Here is a 21,527-nt window from a genome sequence, read left to right as displayed (position 1 = left end):
ACACACACACACACACACACACACACACCCTTTTATATGAGATGACAGGCAGCTGAGGACGTCGCTGACAGTCAGTGAGTGAACAGGTGAGCAGGTTTCTGTCTGTGAACATCGTGTCAGTGTTATTTCTGCCGTCTGTTTTGTGGCTTTAGGAAAGCTGAGATTGATGTCACGATTAAAAGTCTGCCTGTTTCCCCTTTGTGTGTTTAGAAAATGCGTTTTTGAAATGTTTCCATGTTGGACACTTTTAGAAAGTTTTCTGACTGTTGATGTTATTTAGATTTCATTATTTCAATATAATGAGTTTTTTTCTGGTCTAACACATTTTTCATTTTCATTACAGACTGCAGGGTCAATATTCATGAATGAAGTAAGTCTGAAAGTTTGTACAAGGTTAAGTATTAAAATACATTTATACTGTTGTGTAAAAGGAATTGTATTACAGTATTTTTAACAGTATACTGTGAATGTTTAGATGTTGTTTTTTTATAATAATGAATTATATAATTATAACCTGTAAAAGGGATTGTATTACAGTATTTTTAACAGTATATTGTTAATGTATAGATGTTATTTTTTTATAATAATGAATTGTATTATTATTATTATTAAAAGCTGTAAAAGGAATTGTAGTACAGTATTTCTAACAGTTTGCTTAATGATTAGATTTTGTCAGATATTTTTAGAATAATGAATTAAACACATTATTTTACTCCGACTGTGTAATTTGTTCAAATAAAAGCTGTAAATGTGGGAAATCAGCATCCAGATTCTGTGTTTGGTGCGAGTCTTCGTCAGAGAAAAACCTAAAATCTAAAAAGGTTCTTGGTGCCACAAGATCTTTATACTTCACAGCAAAAGTGTTTTCTTCTTCTGCAGATTTCAACTGTTCATGTTGAAACACAGCGAGCCATGAACTCCTGACAAAGCGTGAGCAGGACATCTGAGGCTGCAGGTGTGTACAGGTGAGGACGTCTTGACTCTTACTGTAGAGTCTGTCTGCATAGCTCCACTGTGTGTGTTTAACTAGAGTCAGTTTCAGGGTTTCGTGCACTCTGTGGACTCATATGTGCTCCTCATACTGCATATCTGTATGTGTGTTGCTCAGGATACGAGTTGTCGTACATGTGCAGTGTTCATGTATGTTTCTGTAAGAAAACTACAGGAAACGTTGTGTGGAAACGTTTGGGGAGCATCTTCCATTGTTATTTGTACTGAACATGAAATTAAAACCAAAGCAGGCGGAGAGTGCATCCCTCAAGTAACACATGATGAAAAGATTTCGTGTGTGTGAGTTCCTTCAGATTGTGCTGAGAAAATGTTGGAGGTGCTCAACTCCACCTCCTCCAGCCCTCTGGACCTGCTGACAAGCAACACCAGCTCCACACTGACAGGGGGCGCTGTGGCCGTGCATAAAGACAGCTTCTCTAATGCTCTCACCAAGAACATTGTGGCCATGCTGGTGTGGCTGGCCCTCAGCATCATCAACGGCAGCATGGTGCACACCTTCCTTCAGCACAGGTAGACACAGCCACTGTCAAACACCTGCAGAAACACGAACTCGCTGTCAAAGTGTGTGATGTCATGTGATGTTTAACATAATTCCAACCATGGACACACAGTTAACAGCACCACCTCAGCCAAACGCCTAGAAATGCATTTACAGATTATTTGTTTCCGTATCTCTGACACACAGACCCTTGAGCTCCACCTTCTGAGGGTTTGTGGCATGATGAGCTCTTTATGATATAAACTGACAACGTTTGGTTTACACAGCAAATAACAAATCGATTCATCCAGAAAGTAACATGATCAATTCATAATGAGAACCATCATCGCTGCAGCCCCACTTTAATCACAGAGCGCTCACTCGCTCTCAGTCCCTCTCAGCTGTTTGTCCTTGACCACAGTCTCTTCTATGAGAACCCCCGATACATCATGTTCATCTCCATGGTGGTCAACGATGCTCTGCAGCTCAGCCTCGTCACAGCTCTCTACGTGGTCAGCTACATCTTCAGGAAGATCCACGCCTCTGTCTGCTGCTTTCTGGTTAGTCGTCACTACGTCAGCTTTACGCCTTCATGTCATGTGTGAACAGGAGCCACATTTCTAGATTTGGGAAAAGCTGATTCTGTGAAATTTATGAACATTATGAAGCGATGAAACTTCATGGTCCAGAGTCCTCAGACTAAAAGTTTTAAATTATAGGACATCAAGACAAGAGAGGAAGAAGTGGAGTAATCACTTCCTGCTTCCAACTATCCTGGACGGTCATGTGACTTCACAGCATCTGACAGAAGGAGCAGAGAAAATAACAGTGCTGCTCTCTCACAAGCTGTGAGACTCGTTCAGGCTGCTTTGAATCCAGCTCAGACACGAAAACAGCGAGGGAGTCACAAATTTGACCCCCAGTAATAAAAAGCGGAACTGTACGACCCCGATTCCAAAGAAGTCGGGATGTTGTGGAAAATGTAAATAAGAACAGAATTCAATCATTTTCAGATGAACTGTGTCTCACGGTGTCCCTGAGTCCATGCAGGACCATCCTTCATCCAATCATGTGTTCACAAAGGAGAGTTTGTAATGAATCAACAGCTCTCACTAACAAAGCCAGTGTCATTCCATGAGAGACAGCCAGGATCTTCATCTTTCCTCCTCCTCTTCCCTCATCCTCTGACTTCCACACCACCACCACTGTGTTTCCCTCAGATCATGACGGCGGTCCTCACCACCCGCTCCACCCCTCTCATCCTGGCCGGCATGGCGGTGGAGCGCTACATCGCCATCTGCTTCCCGTTGCACTACAGCCAGATGTGCACCGTCCCTCGCACCCTCCTCCTCATCTGCGTCATCCTCATCCTCACCACCACCCCGCCCGTCTCCGACCTCCTCATCACAGTCATCAACGAGCCTATGAGTTTCTTCCACTCCACCATTTTTTGCGACCACCCGCTTCTCTTTCGCCACCGGTCCATCTACTACAAGAACTGCGTGTTTGATGGGGTGTACCTGTCCTTCGTGGCTCTGACGCTGCTCTACACCTACTGTAAGATCATGCTGACGGCACGAGCCGCCTCAGCGGGCCTGGTCTCCGTCAAGAGAGCGAGGAACACTGTGCTGCTTCACGGGGTGCAGGTGGGTATTTTCAACGCGTCTGTCCGTGCAAACTAATGACATGAATGATGAGTCCTCTCTGTGAGCTACGAAGCAGCGACACTGAACCAGCACCTACGATACAAACACCACACCTGAAGGGAATGGGCCTTTATTTAACTTATTAGGTCTGTTGGTGGACAGAAAGTCAAAATGTCCACCGTGAGAAAGGCCGACGGAGACGACAGCAAGCAAGGACGAGACGTCAAGCAGTGAAAATTACTCCACCAGGGCTTTTTGACAAAATCAACCAAATGATTTTATGACTTTTTACACTAAAGTCTGGACAAAGTCCGAGGTGGCGTCTTCAAATAGCAAATCCTCACATTTGAGTCGAGAACGTTTCACATTTCAGCTTCATTTTGAAGTGAGGGAAGTGATTTTCTGGATCTTTCTGTCTTGTGTTTCAGCTGCTGCTGTGCATGCTCGCCTTTGTGGTTCCTTCCCTTCAGGCTGCTCTCATCTCCCTCTTCCCCCGCTTCAGTCTGGAGATTCGTTACATCTTCTTCCTGGTCGTCTACATCATCCCTCGTTTCATGAGCCCCGTGATCTACGGTTTCCGGGACGAGCTTTTCAGGAAGTACTGGACCCGGTACCTCGCCTGTCGAAGCCAAAGTATCGTCAGGATCAGACCGGCGTTACTCAGAGTCAACCTGTAGGTGAAATAACCACATCGGGGATCCAAGCGTCCAACGTGCTTCACAGTGTTTGCCTTCTGACTGATGAATCCAAGCCGCTCACAGCTCTTTCAGAATAAAACTTCTATCACTGTTTACACAATGAAAAAGAGCAAGAAACAGGTGGATGAATGGATGTGTGTCAAATACTGTCAAACTTGTTTATAAAGCACCTTAAGCAAAGCATGATGGGAACTGTGGTGTTGTAATCCTGCAGCTAAGCCTTCACATCAGGACCATCACACACTCCACACGTGAAGCTTTTGACCACGAATCCACAGAGAAGCCAGTTTAATGAAGGGTGCAAAGTGTTCAAAGGCAGCAGCTTTGTTTGAGATACAACCCCCTCCTGAACATGAGATCGCATGTGGAGATCGTCCAGCAGCAGCTAATACATATAAAGAAGGAGTGTTGGCCAGAATACCAGACAGGGGTTGTTCTGTTTTAACAACAAGACCGGTCGTTCTTTAGAGATTCGGTTCCACAAACCTTGAAACTAACAGCGCTCATTTTAGCAGCAGAGTCAGAGAAAAGAAGCACTCGAACAACTGGTCAAAGTCTGAAAAACCAGAAATAATCCACACCTCAAACAGACCCACGACACGTCTCTGACTGACCTTCATCACCTCATTAGATGCAGAGTGAGAATCACTCATGAAGCTGTCCATTATTTTCTCAATGAACTGATCACTTGTCAGAAACAAAATGAAAACTGCCATCACAGCACAGAGCTCACAGTGTCCTCAGACGTCCTGTTCTGTTTGACCAACGGTCCAAAGCCCAAAAACGTCATATTTAGAAAAATGACTTTTTCTGTGTGTGTGTGTGTGTGTGTGTGTGTGTGTGTGTGTGTGTGTGTGTGTGTGTGTGTGTGTGTGTGTGTGTGTGTTCAACACAAAGTGCTGCCATTGGCTATCTAGAGCGTCCCAACATGAGAAACAGGTTTGAAATGTTGTCGTTTCATCCGTTCTGAATATACCTTCAGACCAACAGTAAGTGCTGTTAGACAACCTTCTGGGGATTTTTGCTTTTAGAAATACTGATGTTCTGTGATTTGAACATCATGGTAGATGAGGCACAAACTGGGCCAAGACCATTAGTATATGAGCGACAGAGCAAACCACAGAACATGAGATGTAAATATGATGTGAGGAATAAAAGACGAAGCCGTCATATCAATCCATTTCTTTCAGGTTCAAAAATTCTCTAAACTCTAACTCTGATCTAATTTAGTGTCTCACCACAACTTAAATCAGCAGCATGAAAACATCATTAATTTACCGACCCAACAACTGACGGAGAGATGTACTCCCTCCAATAATGTGACATCAATGCAAACAGATAGAGCACTTGAGGTAAAGACAGGACAGGAGCGTATGAGCAGAAACCAGCAGACAGTCAAACAGCCAGCAGACTCAGAGTCCTCATCCTGATCATCAGCCTCAGCACAGAACCAGAACAGTGACTGGAAAAGTTGGCATCAACAAAATATTTAACTTGAACATGTTTAGATTTTCAGTGAGCGTTATTTTATGCTGTCAAGTTTCTTTTCAGCGTCACTGGTTTTCAGTTTCTCCTTTCTGTCATCTTAATGAGAAACAGTCACTGCTCTCTGGACTCCAGGTCCACCATGAGAACACACCTCTAGCATGTAGCATTAGCTTCTATTGGTTCACCTGAAACTCCCAAAGCACAAGCAGGTGAAGTTTGTTTCTGTGACCTAGATTTTCCTCTGTGGCCCGGGCTGAGTTAAAGTGACCTTTGAAATGATGTTATGCTGGTCTGACAGCAGTCTGCTGGAACAAGAACTCACCGGAGTCTGTTGCAGCCTCAGAAACACAGACTGAGCACAGCTACAGCACATGTTAGCTAACGTTAGCACACGTAGCACTTACCGTTGCCTGGTCAGATGAAGCAGATCCTCAGGTAAATCTCCGGGACTTCAGGGCTTTAAATCATCTACAACAGGACAAGAAAAGTCAAGTTCAAGTAAATAAAAAAACAGAAATTACTGACAGATGGCGGTCAACATGGCCGACGTACCTAACGCTGCTAACAGAGTCGTTAGCATGACGAACGGTTGGCGAACACAATCCTCACGGAACAACGATTAACGGCCGGCGAGGAACACGATTATTTCCCCCAAAAAAGCTTCCTGACTGAGGCGACATGACGACCGTTTTGACGGGCTGACTCGTTTATGAAATGATACCTGAGTAGCGTTGGCGTTAGCCTCAGGTCTTTCCTGCTGAGCTTCAGCCGTTTGGCCCGCAGCGGTGGGCGGGGCGCTGACAGTTTAAAAAGCCCGCCTTTATTGCAGGAGGTGCGTTAGATTTAACACCGGCGAGTGGCGTTTCAGTGGTGGAAGAAGAGCTACGTGAAAGTATTAATACACGCTGAAAATACGCCATCATAAGCAAAAGTTACTCAAGTAAAAGTATGTGAGTATAATCAGGAAAATGTACTTAAAGTATTCAAAGTAAAAATACTCAGTGCAGTAAAATGTCCGCTGTGCTTTTGGGACCCCTCAGGCTCTGGAACAGCCACCCTCTCATCCTCAGCTGTAATACGTTAGTTGTTATAATAATGTGTTTTAAAAACTCAAAAACTTTGAACAAAGTACTGCTAACCTTGATTATTTGGAGGCTGTGGCTGAGCTGTGTAAATGCAGGTGGAGGTGTGCTGTATAACTGTAAATGCACTGTTTAATTCCACCTGAGCACCATCCTGGCAGAAAGGTGCACCTTCATGTTGTGGTGAGCAGTTGGGTAAAAGGTCATGAACATAGACTGTGTGTCTGATCCAAAAAGTATTTGTACAGTAAGTCTGTGCTCTTGTTGTCTGCATTGAGGAACAGCCCTCTGAACCTGGCTGGCATGGCAGTCGAGCGTTACATCGCCGTTTGTCGACCTCTTCATCACGCCCAGATCTGTACTGCGCAGCGAGCCTACGCTCTCATCGCTCTGATCTGGGGCATCTCCTTCATCCCCTCCATCACAGATGTCATCATCATCCTCGCCACCCAGCCCCTCTCAGCCTTCTCCAGGAGCATCATCTGTTACCCCAGCTACGTGCACAACACACAGTACCACAAGACCCAGAACGTGGTCGTCCAGGTGAAGTATTGATGGTTGTCATTGATTTTCTTGCTGATATCAGTCGTTTCTGTTGACTGTGTTTTCCATGGAGCAGTCTATGTTTTCATTTCATGGCTTAGTTTTATTATACCTTTATTTTTAGACTGAAGTGGCTCTTGTGTGGTCACTTCCCCTCAGGTGCTTCTGTTTTCCTTTGTCTTCCTGACATTGATCATCACCTATCTGAAGGTCCTCTGCACCGCCCGGACAGTGTCCGGTTCGAACCAGGCCTCAGCCAGAAACGCCCGCAACACCATCCTGCTGCACGGAGTCCAGGTCCTCATCTACATGCTGACCTTCATCTCTCCCTTCGTCAAACTCAGTTTAGTTACCGCTTGGCCCCATGAAAGAACCAAGATCCTCTTCACCACCTTCCTGTTTGTCAATGTGCTTCCACGTCTGCTCAGTCCGCTCATCTACGGCGTCAGAGACAAGAAGTTCAGCAGCCACATGAGGCGGCACATCCGCTGTAAATGCTGCAGCTCTGTGCAAAAGAGGGTGAACCTGATCGGACCCCAGAGGAGGGCCAAACAGGGGTGACGCTGAATGACCTTCAGAGGCTATACTTGTACATTTCTGCCCACTATCTCCAAATATGGACGAGACACGCTGATTTTGGTGTGAGTTTAAAGAATTGTTTGTGAGAGGATGATCAGTAATTATGTAAAATATTCAGAATTTTATTAATGCACTAAAAACCTGCTCACTTACTTCAGTAAACTCCGAGGTCGTCTCCATGGCTACGGCTGTGTCTTCGTCATCAGTCAACAGATGGAAGAGACAATGGGTTGGGACTGAGCGGAGATGATGTACACGGGCTTACACATACACACACACAAAGACACATATTACACGCACACACCCCTCAAACTCAACGCCTTCGTGGCTCCCTCCCCCCTCCTTCCTTTGTCGCAATGTAGCACGGAGGGTTGCCGCGAGGCGCCCAAATGTGGCTGCGTGCATGCCCCCCCAGTGTCTGTGCTGCGACACCTACACCCCCCAACACCCTCACCCGCTCCCACATGTGCAAGTCTTTGAGTTTTGTTGTAATGTCTTATTATGTTGCTTGTGTGCTGAGGTGTTTTTTTCCTAATCCCACACTGTGCACAGTGTCGCAGTTCTCCCGCTCCTGTACTCCCCTTGTTATGTGTCATTGTCCTTTGTAGTGTAGTGAACTGTGGTACAGTGGTTCCCCCTCGGAGTGAAGCCATTATTTCAGGTGTGGTTCAGAATGGTTTTTGTGAACATGTTGAGGGGTTGCTGGAGCCTGCTGCATCCTTGCCCCATCATTGTGATGTTTTGGTGGCCCGTGTGGTTTGTAGGGTGGAAAAGGGGGCAGTACCTGTGCGTGTAATTAATGTGACAGAGGAGCCACTGTTTTTAAAAAAGGGCTTGCGGGTAGGGACTCTGTTTACGGATGTTGAAGTGGAGGCTGTGGGCCCAGAATTGGAGGGGGTAAGAGGGGGAGGGACAGTACCATCCTGGTCTGTTGATGCCCTTGTGGCACAGCTGGGCATTAAGGAGAAAGGGTTGGGGTCTATAGTGTTGAGGTCAGTTCACGAACTGTTGCTGCGGAATCTCTCTGTATTTAGTACTGGTGATACAGATTTGGGCAGGACCCATCTGACCTTACATTAAATTGATACAGGTGAGGCTAGGCCTGTTAAATTACCCCCCCCCCCCCCCCCCCCCCCCCCCGCCGTGTCCCCCTCCATTTGCAAGAGGAGGTGGCAGATCACATTAAGCAGATGCGAGAAAATGACATTATCCGGCCCTCTTGTAGTCCGTGGGAAGCCCCTGTGGTTCTCGTTAGAAAGCGAGATGGTAGCCTGAGGTTTTGTGTGGATTACCGTAAACTCAATGATTTGACCCGGAAAGATGCATATCCCCTACCACGCATTGATGATGCCCTTGACAGTTTGAACAATGCCTGTTGGTTTTCCACGCTCGATCTAGCCAGTGGATATTGGCAGGTTGAAGTCGATCCAAAAGATAGGCATAAAACTGCCTTTATCACTCGTCAAGGTCTGTTTGAATTTAATGTTCTCAGCTTTGGATTGTGTAATTCCCCCAGCACCTTCCAACGATTGATGGATCTTGTTTTGGCAGACTTGCAGTGGACCACATGCCTTGTTTATTTGGATGACATCATTGTGTTCGGGCGTACATTTCAAGAGCATTTGCTTCATCTGGATGAGGTTTTGTCTAAGTTGCATCATGCAAATCTTAAGGTAAAGCCCTCTAAGTGTAACCTGTTCGCAACCCAAGTTCAGTATTTAGGCCATGTGATCTCAGCAGATGGGGTTGGAGTGGACCCTGCTAAAATACAGTGTATTCGTGAGTGGCCAGTTCCTAAGAACCAGACAGAGGTAAAAAGCTTTGTGGGATTGGCATCTTACTATAGGCGGTTTGTTGGAGGGTTTGCGGAAATTGCGCAGCCTTTACACCAGCTGACCAGCTTAGGAGTGCAAAAACTGCAGGGGAAAGTTAAAGATAGATTTTACTGGCCAGGGTGGTTTGGGGACGTTAGACAGTGGTGTAGGGATTGTGTAGACTGTGCATCCCGCAAGATGCAGGGGCAGGCCCCGTGCTCACCTCTTCAGCCTTCAGTCACCTCCAGACCTCATGAACGCGTGGCTTTAGATATTTTGGGTCCATTGCCAGAAAGTGAGGACAAGAACCGGTACATCTTGGTGGTGGGGGATTATTTCTCAAAGTGGGTGGAGGCCTTTCCCCTGCCAAACCAGGAAGCACACACCATAGCTCGGGTGTTAGTTGAGGAATGGGTTTGTCGGTATGGTGCCCCACGTAGCATTCATACTGACCAGGGGCGTAATTTTGACTCAAGCCTGTTCAGAGAGATGTGTCAGTTGTTGAACATCAATAAGACTCGGACCTCCCCATATAACCCGCAGTCTGATGGGCTCATTGAAAGGTTCAATCGTACTTTGCTCTCTATGTTAACTCTGTTTGTGAAAGATAACCAGACAAACTGGGATGTCCTTTTGCCATATGTTATGTTAGCCTACCGTAGCAGCGTGCAGGCCACAACAGGGTTCAGTCCTTACAAAGTGCTGTTTGGTCAGGAAGTGGTTTTACCTATTGACGTTATGCTTAACTTAGAGGGTGGGGAGAGGTTTGCCTCAGCCAGTGAGTATGTGACAAGGTTGGCAGAGACGCTGTCCACAGTAATAGAGGCAGTGAAAAGGCATCAAGTAAATGCATCCAGGCAGCAGAAGAGGGCTTTTGATTTTCGTGCCAATTTCTAGTATTATTCGGAGGGGGAGTTGGTGTGGATGCGTAATAAAGCCAGGAAACGGGGAGTGTGTCCGAAGTTACAGAGGAGGTTTAAAGGCCCTTATAAGATTTTAGAAAGGGTGACAGAAGTGTTATATCGAGTTGTACTGGTTGAAGGATGGCCAGAATTAGTGGTGCATTTCAACAGACTCAAACCGTATCTTTGATCCTTGCCAGAAGCACCAGCAGCCCGGGGGAGAGATGGCGCACCCCAAAAAGGTCCACCTCGCTCCCGAGGGCCATCCGAGGTCTCCTTTGGCTCCACCTGGGTTCATCATTGGCGTGCACAGCCAGCCCCGATGGGTGGGGAGAGAGGAGGAGCAGAACCCCCGGGGAGCGGAACCCCCGCCCCTGGGCCACCGGAAGGGCGGTGCCTCTCTGCAGCTGCCCTTACATCTCAGACTGGGGAGGCGACTGGAGGTGTTCCATCGGGAGGCTGCATACAGCCTCAGTCCCTGCTAGCCCTAGGCTCGGGGGATGCTCCAGTTCTTCCTCAGAGCCAGGGGGGCTTGTCACAAAGTTCCACACAGGAAGGGGCAGTCGGAGGATCAGCGCCACAGCTACGCCCTGCACGCCAGCGAAGGCTACCTGTGTGGTCTCGGGACCATGAGATGGGCTCAAGGCGACTCGAGGGCGAGTCCTCTCCATTAAGGGGAGGGAGAGTGTAGTGAACTGAGGTTGTGTTGCCTGGGGAGACAGGGATCACAATTAGAGACTGATGAGTCTCACCTGCTCCAGAAACTGTGGCGGTTGCCGGTGGCTGGACTGATGACTCTCAGCTGCAGGTGATGAGGGAGGTGAACTGATAAGAGGGAGCAGAGAAAGCAAGAGGATGTCGCTGGGGAGCGGAGCTGGAAGACATTGGGGCAGTTTTCCCGATCGAGCCGTTGCTGCACTCAAGGGAGGAGGGTGGGTGCCGTTCGTAGCTGTTTAGGGCTGCTGGCGGCGAAGACAGCTAGTGTAGGCTACAGCTGTCCCTGTGATAGGGCTGTGGTTAGTCAGGGAACGGGGAGTTAGGAGTGCCATACCGCTGCCCAGCCTCGATTGAGAGCGTCTGCCACGCCGTCAGCCGCTTCATTGTCTCCACGCTGGACCGGCGATTCCATTTGGGAGCGTCTGCCACGGCGTCAGCCGCTCCATTGTTTCTGCGCTGGACCGGCGATTCCGCCACAGGCTCCTGCCGTATGAGCCGGGTCAGACCAGCGCCATAAAGCCTAGACCCCGGGGGAGGGTCTTGGCCACCCGGCCAGCTAAGTGGACTTGACGTTTTAAACTTTAAAAGTTGGTGTTATGTATCTGTCCCGTGTGTTATTATCCGCGTACAGTTTCCGTTGTCTAAATGTAATTTTTATACCTTTTAATCGAATTTCCACAGCAGCGTATTTGTGAGGAGCTGAGAGGAGGTGAGCCCATCGGCAGGTGGCGATACAGGTCCCGCCCGGTTAATCACTCGCCCCTTATTGGGTGAAATTAGGTGTGCGGTAATCTAGAGTGAAACTGGTTGGTGAGCCTTGTTTTACCCAGAGTGTATTTATCTTCTTTCGTGTGACGTGACCTGTGTGCTTGCATGCCATAGTGTGCTTACCTGTAACTGGTGATTGGGCGTGCTATGGTACTCCGGGCAGGTGGTTGGCTGGTGGGGGGGACCGGGAGAGGGGGATGTGTTAGGAGTTGTTCTGTTCTCTGCTTTTCTCACAAAGAAACTGTGTGGCTTATGAATTATTTGTTAAATAAAGTGGTTTATTGTTCATACGTGGGGTCTCGGGAGCATTTGTTCTCAGTTCTCTGAAACCGGACCAACCCGGTCAAAGGTGGTGGCAGCCTATCGGTCAACCTGCTCATTTGGTTCTACATTAAATGGAAACAAAGGGCAACGTTCATTACAGTATGCTTCTTGGACGGGATGTAATTGAAATGAAATTTCTCCTCCGGGGGACTAATAAAGGCATTTTGATTCTGAAACTGATGCAAACATGTGAAATGAAGGCAGGCTGAATCACAGCTGATCAATAAAACCTTGTTTAATGTTTGTCAATAATTATGAATCCACAACACAGCAGTTTGTTTAGTGAGTAGGAAAAAAACGTGAGTATTTACATCTACTGTCGCACACGTCACAGTTTATACCCATGCTAACACAATAAAGACTTTTATATACAAGAAATACTTATTAGCATCGTTGTACAAAGGAATAGCATCATGGTAACTCACTATCTGGATTTTTCATTGATGCAAAATACACAAAATAATAATGAACCTCCGCTCAGCTGCCCTGAAATAATCAGAATAATTAGACAAAAGGAACTTGTGTTGTTTGCTGTTGTCTAGGTTTAAAAACAGTTTTACATCAGAAAGTACAAGGCGAGACGATCACAGTCTACATGTATACAAGCTTTGCCCTTTATGATCAGTATAAATACTCTGTCTCCTTGTTTATGTACACAGCAGTCGACCCGTCTCCTCCGTGCACTCAACATATTCTTTCCCTTCACATCCCATGACAGCGTTTCCAAAAAACAAAGACGTACAAACAAACGCTCAGTGGTTTTAGTGTCTCGACGTGCTCGCTGTTAGTCTCAGCGGTGCATCACCGCGATCGACTTCTGTCTCTGTGTCCATCTTCAGTTCTGACCAGATGAGACCCACAAGCTCTCTGTCCACACGTCTTCTGACAGGACACGTCTTCACTTTCAGAAAGTACCAAATCTGATCACATTTCCCTTCTCTCAAGCCTGCTCATGTGTTCAGAACAAAGTAGAGAGGAAACAAAAACTTCAGCGCTGAAAGAAACAAAATTATTCAAACTGGACGTCGAAAAAAAATGTCTGATCATAAAAGACTTTGCATAGTTTTTTTTTTTATAGGTGTGTTAACAGTAGTGACAATCATGTGAAGGTTTGGATGACCGACTGATAATCGAGAAAACACTCAGTGTCCAGTTTATTAGGCACGCCTGCCTGACGCTAATGCAGCCCCGCAGGAAGTCCTCCCCTCATGCAGGTCAAAACGTTCAGCTTGTGCTGAGACTGTTTCAGAGCTGCTGATTCAGCCGGATGATCATTTTGGAGGACATTGTTTGGGATGCTGTTGCCATGTTTGTCAGAGAGGGTTAGCCAAGAAACAGAAACCATCTCTGAAAGCCTGAACACACACTGAACGTCCTTCACTCTGCTGTCCTGGACTGTTAGCTTTAGCTTAGCGTAGCTAATAAACTGCAAAGTGAGTGTGGAGCCTTTAGATGCAGCACATTTAACACAGTCGGCTTAAAGCCTGTAACGATCCTTCACTCTGTGGAAAATCTGTCTTCATATGATAAAAATAGCGTCTGACGGGTGGAGTCAGCGTTCAGACAGCAGGAGGACACGGTCTGTCCATCAGTGTCTGACGTGAAGGCAGCGAACTGCAGAAGTGATCACTTTACCTACTGTCAGAGACAAAAGGACCGTCCTCAGTGCTTCAGTGAAAAAATGTCCTCTCAGGACTGAATCATATTCACTCATTTTACCCAGAATTCAACTTTCCTTTTTGGAAAAGATTACATGTTTAAGTGTGACAGACGCACGCTGCACTTCCATGAGGATAAAAATCATTATTGTGAATAAATAACTGTTGAAAGCTGATGTTAACTTCTGTCGCTGTGTCGCTTTAAATAACGTGTGTCAGTGGCTCCACCAACACCAAGCTTCACCTTTGATCCTGAGGTGACGCTGTCTTACGCACAGCGATGATGATGATGATGATGATGCAGGAAGGATCAGTACACTCAGTTTTCCAAATCTAAAAGGTAAACATGATCCCATGTGTGGAGTAATAACAACAGTCACATCAAACCTTCACGAACAGAAGCTCTTTGTAAACTGTTTTCTGGCCTTCTCCAGATTAAACATCACTCTTCTTCCTCACTTTGAATAATTTCTGTTATCCAGACAAAAGCACGTTTGTCCTGTAATGTAAAACTTCTTCACAGAACATTTCGACTTCAAAAAAACCTGCAGGAAAAAATAATTTAGTGTCTGGTCAGCCAGAAACTGGGACACCTGAATGGAACGCAGCCATCATGGATTCATTAATCGTAGCTGTGATTCGTCAAAGCAAAGCTAACGACCTGTCAATCACTCGTCACAGGCGACAGGAGGGGAGGAGCAGCGTTCATAATCCTCCATCTGTGGACTGAACGTCTCACAGCTGCTTAAAAACCAGCACCTGAAGCAGGTAATTAAGATAATATCTAAGTTAAATACAAATAAATCAAACACGGTGATTATTAACCGACGTTTCAATGAGCTGATACTAAAACCAGGTTTAAAGGATGAGGCTGGAGTTATTCTTTGTTTTCTTACAGCTCATTGGTTCCTGCTGCAGAGGGAAATCTTAAAAAACAGCTTTTTAAAAATGTTTAGTGGTTTCATGAATCTGCTGGTTTCCTGTGGTTTTTAACAAACGTCACTCAAACAGGAGGAAACGGTGTTTGTCGGGGACTATTTTCAGCGGCGGATTAATACACGTCTGATGTAGTATTTATGGAAACAGGATGTGTGTGTGAGAGTCCAAATAAAACACAGAGCAGGAAAACACAGAATATCACCAGTCTTATCTTTTACGTCTTTGAAGATATAAACTTTAGCTTCGGGAAGCTAACCCAGGCGAGCTAACAGCTGTTCACAGGTCAGTTTCGTCCGAGCGATGAGGTGGATGTCAGCGTGTGCGTGATCTGAGCTGCTGGCCAAAAGTAAAAGGCTAAAAACAAACTAAAAGCTAAAGTCTTCTCCTTCACAGTACTTTTCCACCAAGATTAAATCCTGGAGATTAAAATCCGTCAGGATCTTCTGCCTGAACCGTGAAGACGTCAGTGCACACAGTCCTCCAGTGCTTCACCTCTGAGGACCGCTCAGTCTGTTCAAGATGCAACCAGTGAACAAACATGCATACAAAACGGCATCCTATTAAAAAATGTACAGTTGTTAGAGTTCATTACTTTCATAAAAAATGGCAAAAAGTGTATTTTTATTCTAGCTAATATTCTCTATAAATACCACCCGTCCGATGCTTCGCACACATTCTCAGGCTCTTCCCTCGAACGCCTCCACAGCTAAAAACCCTCACAGAGTAAAAAAGCCTCTTCATCGTCAGAAGCTTGTGTTTTGACCTCTGGACTCGTGGATACGACACACTCAGAGTGTGTGAGGCGCCGTCACGTCGTCCTTTTTAACGTCAGGCAGCTACTAAAGGCTCCGCGAGCCGCTCGTCTTGCATATTTCTTCACCTTCAATCAAAGGATGAGATTAAATACAAAGTCTAGAATTCCATGTACTGTTTCACATTTATCCACACTCTGAGATTTTGTTGGAAATGTGTTTGTTTCTGCAGTTTGTCTGACCAATAAGATGCTGGGGGGGCTCTCAGTGTGTCGTTTGATTGGTCGAGTCTTCGTCGTTACATTTTCTCTCTTCGTCTTGTTTTCAGCGTTTTAAACTGCAGATCTAATAAATGTGCTCAGATTATAATTCTGGTGTTTTGTTAAAGTGCTGCTCAAACATCCTCACCGAGCAGAAGAAAATCTCTCTTCAACCTTCTGAGTGATCGATGAGCGTGATCGGCGAACATGAAATCAATAACGGTGCAGGTTCATGTAGAAACACGTGCTTGTCGACGTTGTCGTGATGGATTTAGTGAAGAAGCTGATTAAATATTATTTTCGCGGTTTAACCAAACAAACGGAGCTCGACGCGCTCGATGCAGCGACGTGACGAAGGTCGTTTGGTTAACGGATGATGAAGGCTGACGGTGGTGGCTGTGAGAGCCGATCGCTCTTCATCCTCAGTGATTAGTTTGGTTATTGAACCGGGACAACAGCTGGAGTGTGACAGTCTGTCGCCATCGCTCACTTTCAGACTCGTTCCGTTCTGCTCATCATCCTCGCCGGCGCCGCGTCACTCCTCGCTGATGCCGTGCTCCCAGGCCACTTTGGCCTGCTCATCCTTCGTCGCTGCGATTATGGGCTGGGAGATCTTGCGCGGCATGGGCCGGGGTGCAGGAGGAGGCGGTGCAGGCTGGGCGTTCAGGGGGTCTTCTTCAGGGATGCACCCCTCTCTGAGGTAGGGTTTGGGGGGCAGGGCCGGGGGAGGCTCGTGGAGGTGGTAGAGAGGAGGGTGGTGGGGGATGTAATGTGGGTGGAAGTGGTGGTAGTAGTGGTGGTGCTGGGGGTGCGGCAGCCCATCCTGCTGCTGCGGTTGTTGTGGAGCTCCGGTGGAGGCCGAGCCCGGAGCCTGGGGCTGGATTTGCCCCCCCGTCTGGGCCGGGGTGACGCCTCCCGGGGCGGAGTGGCTGCGGCAGGGAGGGGGTTTGACTCCGTCCAGGACTTCAGGCTCAGAGACGCTGTACCTGACGGGCTGGTACGGCGAGTCCAGGTCTTCCTGGTCGGTGGTCCAGGCCTGGCTGCTGGGGACGGACTCCAGGGTGTCTGTGCGACTGGCCGGGGGGTCGGAGGAGGAGGCGGGGCCGCCAAAGTTACTCTCACTGAGGGACGAGACTCCAGAGCTGGCGCTGCCCGACAGGGTGGAGTTACTGCCATCCAGGATGGACTGTGGACTGGTGGGCGAGGCAGGTATAGGGTGCAGGGGGGACTGCAGGGGGGCACAGAGAGGCAGACACAGAGTTAGCACTGACAGCAAGTGTGTTCACAGACTGGTGCAAACAGCTGTTTCGACTCATCAACAGCTGGATTTATTCAAAGATCAGATGATCATTAAGGATTAGAAGAAAAAAGCAAAGTTTGTCCAGTGGGACACGAAACAACGAGACTAGAGTGATGAAAATAACACAGACGTATAAAATACGGGCATCATTAGCATTAGCATTAGCATTAATAACACTAATAAGAGCCAGTGTATCTGCCATGACCACGCTGATGGATGAAGCTCGCTCCATCCAACATGCACTCTCACATCTAATCTGGATTTATTTATCTAAATGTGGTTTAAACGGCTCGAGGTGGAAACACAGAACATGAAGCTCCCATAAATAATCACCTCAGACCAGGTGTGCATCAGATAAGGATAAGAGCAGCTTCTCGGCACATGAAATCTCCAGATCGTGTTTAGAAACTAGAAGAAATCAAACTATTTGGAGGTAATTTCTCTCTGCGCAGCACGAAGAAGTCAGACGTTTGTTCTGTGGTTAGGAATCAAACTGACGACACGGAGGTTAGAAAAGTACACGAGGAGTAAAACGAAAGTGAGAAAGGGACAGAAAACAGGACAGAGAAAGAAGAGGAGGGTCAGAGAGAAAGCAGACCGTCACTTCCTGTTCCTGGCTGATTCTTTGTGGATTTACTGATCTTGAATGTTGGCGCGCTCTGCTTCTGTGACGCTGACAGACGACTGTTCAAACTCACCTCACAGGGACAGAACGAAGCTCAGAGTCCGTCTCTGGGAGGCCGGACGTCTAAATGAACGTCATTATCCTCAATGGCGTTGTTTGTGGTATCATTTTAAATAAAAGCCTCTTTTTTGCATTAAGTTTCATGAAAGTCATCACAGTCAAAGTGAAGCAGAAGCAGAGATGAAGACATTCGACGTGACGACATTCAGTGAACTCGTGAACGAAGTACAAACAAAAAGGACACGAAGAAAAGCACGAGGACAGTAATGTGCCTTTCCTGGGGAGTACAGACGGACAGACAATCATCCAGACCAACAGCAGGAGTGAGGGGGAGGAAGAGGAGAAGGAGGAAGAGGAGGAGGTGGAGGGGGAGGAGGAGGAGGAGGAGGAGGATACCTTTCTCAAGGAGCGCGCGGGGAGAGCTGGAGGGAGGTCGCTGACCTGGTGGTGGAAAGCGTCAAAGTGCATCGACAGGTGTTGCCCTACAGGGGGAGACACAGCAGGACTGAGAGCGATGCACACACACACACACCTCAGAGCAGAGAAGAAGAGGAGGAGGAAGAGGAGGTGAGAAAGAAGGGCAGGGAGGAAGAGGAAGGAGAGAGGGGGAAGTAGAAGTGGGCAGGAGGAGGATGGGGAGGGAGAAGCTGGAGCAGAGAGGAGGAGGAGGAGGAGGAGGAGTGAGGGGGTGTTTGACGGTGCTCCTTCAACAGCCTGTTCAGTCCTTTAAATTCCCAGTTTCGCTTGTTCTGTTTATAATGGGAGCTGCTGAACTGGTGAACTGGTTTTTGAGTCTACACTCGATTATCAGCATTTTGAGACTCAAACTTCTGCTGCTTTCGGGGGAGTTCAGGACTCTTTTAGGGGTCTGGGCCCCGCCTGCCCCCCCCCCCCAGGATAATCCACAGCCTTCAGCATGAGCAGGTTTCACTGGGAACAACTCTTCAGTTCAAAGTCGTTAAAGATTTAAAACGAGCAAAGAAACAGAATTCTGTCTGATCTCCTGCTGAAAGTTCAATAAGAGCAAAATAAAGTGATGGAAAGAAACAGAAACAGGAACATTTCTGACTGCCAAACAAAACAACAACAACAACAACAACAACAACAATACTTCAGCTGCATAGTTACACCAGCACACACACACACACACACACACACACGCGCACACACTCAGAGTTCACTGCAGGGTCGTACCATGAGGCAGGTTGCGTGGGGGAACAGGAGGCGCCATGACGCTGCCAACGTGGGCGGAAAGGAAGGGGAGGGCTTCTCTGGTACCACTGTCCAAACTCCAACTACTGGGAGTGGTGAGGACTGGAGGAGAGAGGAGAGAGAGGAGGAGGAGGAGAAGTGAGGAGAGAGGAGGAAAAGAAAGTAAGAGAGGAGAGAGAGAGGGAGGGAGGAATAGAAAGGAGAGGTGAGGAAGAGAAGAGGAGCAGAGGAGGAGGTAAAGATAAATGTGTGTACTTTTGTACATACTGTGTAGTCTTATAATGTGAACGTGCGTGCGTGCGTGCGTGCGTGCGTGCGTGCGTGCGTGCGTGCGTGCGTGCGTGTGCGTGTCTACCTTTCTCAGCCACAGAGAGGTTGGGGTCACTGCAGGGTTTGCAGGGGCCAATCACCTGATGGAACAACGCTCGCTGGAAGTTGGTTGGCTGCAGAGAAAAAGTTGCTCGTTACACTCGATGCACCTCATTCCTCCCGCTGACAGGTGAGCCAGGTGCGTCGGATCATACCTGTCCGTTCTCGGTGATGTTGGTGTACATGGCGCTGCTCGGCCGCTCTCTGTGCGGCGGCAGCAGCATCAGCATCTCTCTGTTGTGTCTGTATTTGTCCGGCAGAGACGGCGAGCCGACTGCGGAGCGACAGACAGGAAGCACAGTTCAGCCGGAGAAAGCGCTAAAACGTCTGGAGCTAACCGGACGAAGCGTGCTGATTCTGAGCCGCTTACCTCTGATGGTGGAGGGGGCGGAGTGTATCATCTGTGACGGTGCAGAGTGGGTGGAGCTCAGGCTGGAGGAGGAGGGGCTTGCCTGCAGAGATGTAAATAAATACAAACTATCGATGTGTCTCATGCTGCTGTAACATGTTTAGCTTCCTCTGCTGGGATCAACAAACTCATGTCTGATCTGTGGACCCTCACAGTGCAGAGGACCTCTGACCTGCATGCGGTAGAAGTCCTCGGGGTTCTCCACCACCACGCCATCGGCCAGGATCAGCAGGCTGCCGACGTTCCCTGTCTCGCTGGAGTTGTGAGAGGAGAGAGAGGAGGAGGAGTTGCGCACTGGAGTCAAAACAGCTATGGGACTGGGAGGAGGAAGCAAGGACGGATGGTAGGAGAGCAGAGGAGGGGTGGAGGAGAGAGAGTGCAAAGGGAGGAGAGGAGGGGGGAGAGGGAGGGAGGGAGGAGAGGAGGGGAGGGAGGGAGGGAGGGAGGGAGGGAGGAAAAAGGAGGAGCCGTGCGTACAACCAAAAACAGGAAGAAGGCAAACGACAACCAGAATGATGCAGGAGTTTGCAACCAAGAGCAGGCAAGAGGCAAGATGAGGGGTGGTGTGATAGAGAGAGAGAGAGAGACAGACAGAGGGACAGACAGAGGGACAGACAGATAGACAGAGAGAGACAGAGAGAGAGGAAGAAAATGGTAGAGTTCAGAAAGTGTGATGTGTGCAGTCGACGCAGTGAAGAAATTAACAGAGATCATTAATGAGAAGCAGAGGATGAACTCAGTGATCAGTGAAGAGATGAAGGCGGCAGTGAGAGGAAGGTGTGTGTGTGCGTGTGTGTGTCTGTGTGTGTATCTGTGTGTGTGTGTTGCTGACCTGTGCCGGTGCATGAGCTTGAAGCTCTCGGGGCTCATGGGGCCGTGGGAGGCCAGCAGCCCTCTGGGGGCGTTGGCTCCGGATCCAGCCTTGTCCAAACCAGGCAGACCCTGCAGCGCCACATAGAAACACTGCTCTGAATATTCACGCTGCCCTCACACGCCCGCGCTCTCATGTGTGTCATCCACCTATGCATGAAGTCAAATCCTAACGTCTCTATCAATGGATTACAGAGGAAACGTTCTCTTTGAAGAAGCTGCTGATCATCTTCCTCGCTGTCCAGCGTGTTCAGGAAGCCTCTGCTACACTCAGCGTTGGTTAATGACGATCAGGCTCGTGGAGAGCACACACAGTTCTGTCTGAGCAGCATCTGTGCGCGTGCTGTCTCATTATTTTCTTCCCCTGGGCTCTGCACTCTAAAAGCCTTCAGATAAAACAAAGTGCAGCGTTTCTGTTGGGAATGTCTTCCTGCACTCACGTGGCAGAGGCTGCTCCTCATCATCTGGAACTGATCGATCAGCTTCTTGTGCAGGGGACGCATTTCTGGGTGCACCAGCTTCTCGTGCACGGCCAGGCCGACCCCGAGGACGTGAACCTGTGGGAAAATGACAAAACATCATTGTTCCTGTGCGGCGAGAGCGAGACAGCTTCCTGAAGTCCCTCCTGGACTGTGGACGAGCTGAACTGTCCACACTCTTCGTCAGCAGCACACGCTCCGTCAGGGTGGAACGTCCAGCAAAACCCTCAAAATAAAAATTTCACACCTGAAAACAGCAAACTGACGACCTCCCTGCGTCACTGATCATGTTGCTGTGATAAAAGGTCAGATTTGATGTGTGCAGCTGAGAGCAAAGCGTCCACAGAGACGGTCAAAGGTCTCACGGTGAAACCAGAGGACTCGTCTTTGAGGGAGGTTCTTGTATCCTGTTCATGTGGCAGCAGAAGCAGAAGCAGCTAACTTCTTTTACGTCTCACCTGCTCCAGCATCACAGCTTCAGGGTGTGATCTTCTGTTTGCACGTGACACACACACACACACACACACACACACACACACACACA

The 21,527-nt window shown here is 48.0% G+C and overlaps 3 protein-coding genes across 8 annotated transcripts in view; 2 read left to right on the top strand and 1 right to left on the bottom strand.

Annotated features, from left to right (window-relative positions):
- The first annotated feature begins 1,420 nt into the window (after positions 1-1,420).
- LOC139351619 (odorant receptor 131-2-like) lies at positions 1,421-3,812 on the top strand. The gene is made up of 4 exons (XM_070993591.1): positions 1,421-1,521; positions 1,911-2,049; positions 2,710-3,135; positions 3,564-3,812. Exons 1-4 carry the CDS (start codon positions 1,457-1,459, stop codon positions 3,810-3,812), a joined length of 879 nt encoding a protein of 292 aa, XP_070849692.1. The 5' UTR covers positions 1,421-1,456.
- A 2,048-nt stretch (positions 3,813-5,860) lies between these two features.
- LOC139351611 (odorant receptor 131-2-like) lies at positions 5,861-7,507 on the top strand. The gene is made up of 3 exons (XM_070993578.1): positions 5,861-5,869; positions 6,641-6,946; positions 7,106-7,507. Exons 1-3 carry the CDS (start codon positions 5,861-5,863, stop codon positions 7,505-7,507), a joined length of 717 nt encoding a protein of 238 aa, XP_070849679.1.
- Positions 7,508-12,267: 4,760 nt separating this feature from the next.
- LOC139350749 (dedicator of cytokinesis protein 3-like) overlaps positions 12,268-21,527 on the bottom strand; it is a 149,099-nt gene continuing 139,839 nt past the window's right edge. For 2 of the 6 annotated variants that reach the window (XM_070992331.1, XM_070992366.1), the window contains 9 exons: positions 20,945-21,061; positions 20,467-20,597; positions 19,807-19,951; positions 19,596-19,677; positions 19,381-19,499; positions 19,212-19,299; positions 18,839-18,958; positions 18,041-18,126; positions 12,268-16,887 (listed from right to left, as the gene is read on the bottom strand). In XM_070992331.1, coding sequence (XP_070848432.1) covers positions 16,195-16,887; positions 18,041-18,126; positions 18,839-18,958; positions 19,212-19,299; positions 19,381-19,499; positions 19,596-19,677; positions 19,807-19,951; positions 20,467-20,597; positions 20,945-21,061 — 1,581 coding nt within the window. In that variant the 3' untranslated portion in view covers positions 12,268-16,194. The remainder of the gene's footprint in view (positions 16,888-18,040; positions 18,127-18,838; positions 18,959-19,211; positions 19,300-19,380; positions 19,500-19,595; positions 19,678-19,806; positions 19,952-20,466; positions 20,598-20,944; positions 21,062-21,527) is intronic. The other 4 variants (XM_070992349.1, XM_070992342.1, XM_070992358.1 and 1 more) reach the window with 4 other exon arrangements.

The sequence above is a fragment of the Chaetodon trifascialis genome, chromosome 3 (assembly GCF_039877785.1).
Source record: "Chaetodon trifascialis isolate fChaTrf1 chromosome 3, fChaTrf1.hap1, whole genome shotgun sequence".
NCBI classification, from domain to species: Eukaryota; Metazoa; Chordata; class Actinopteri; order Chaetodontiformes; family Chaetodontidae; genus Chaetodon; species Chaetodon trifascialis.
Note: the sequence above shows the minus strand (reverse complement) of the source record. Positions and strands in the feature narration are given on the sequence as shown.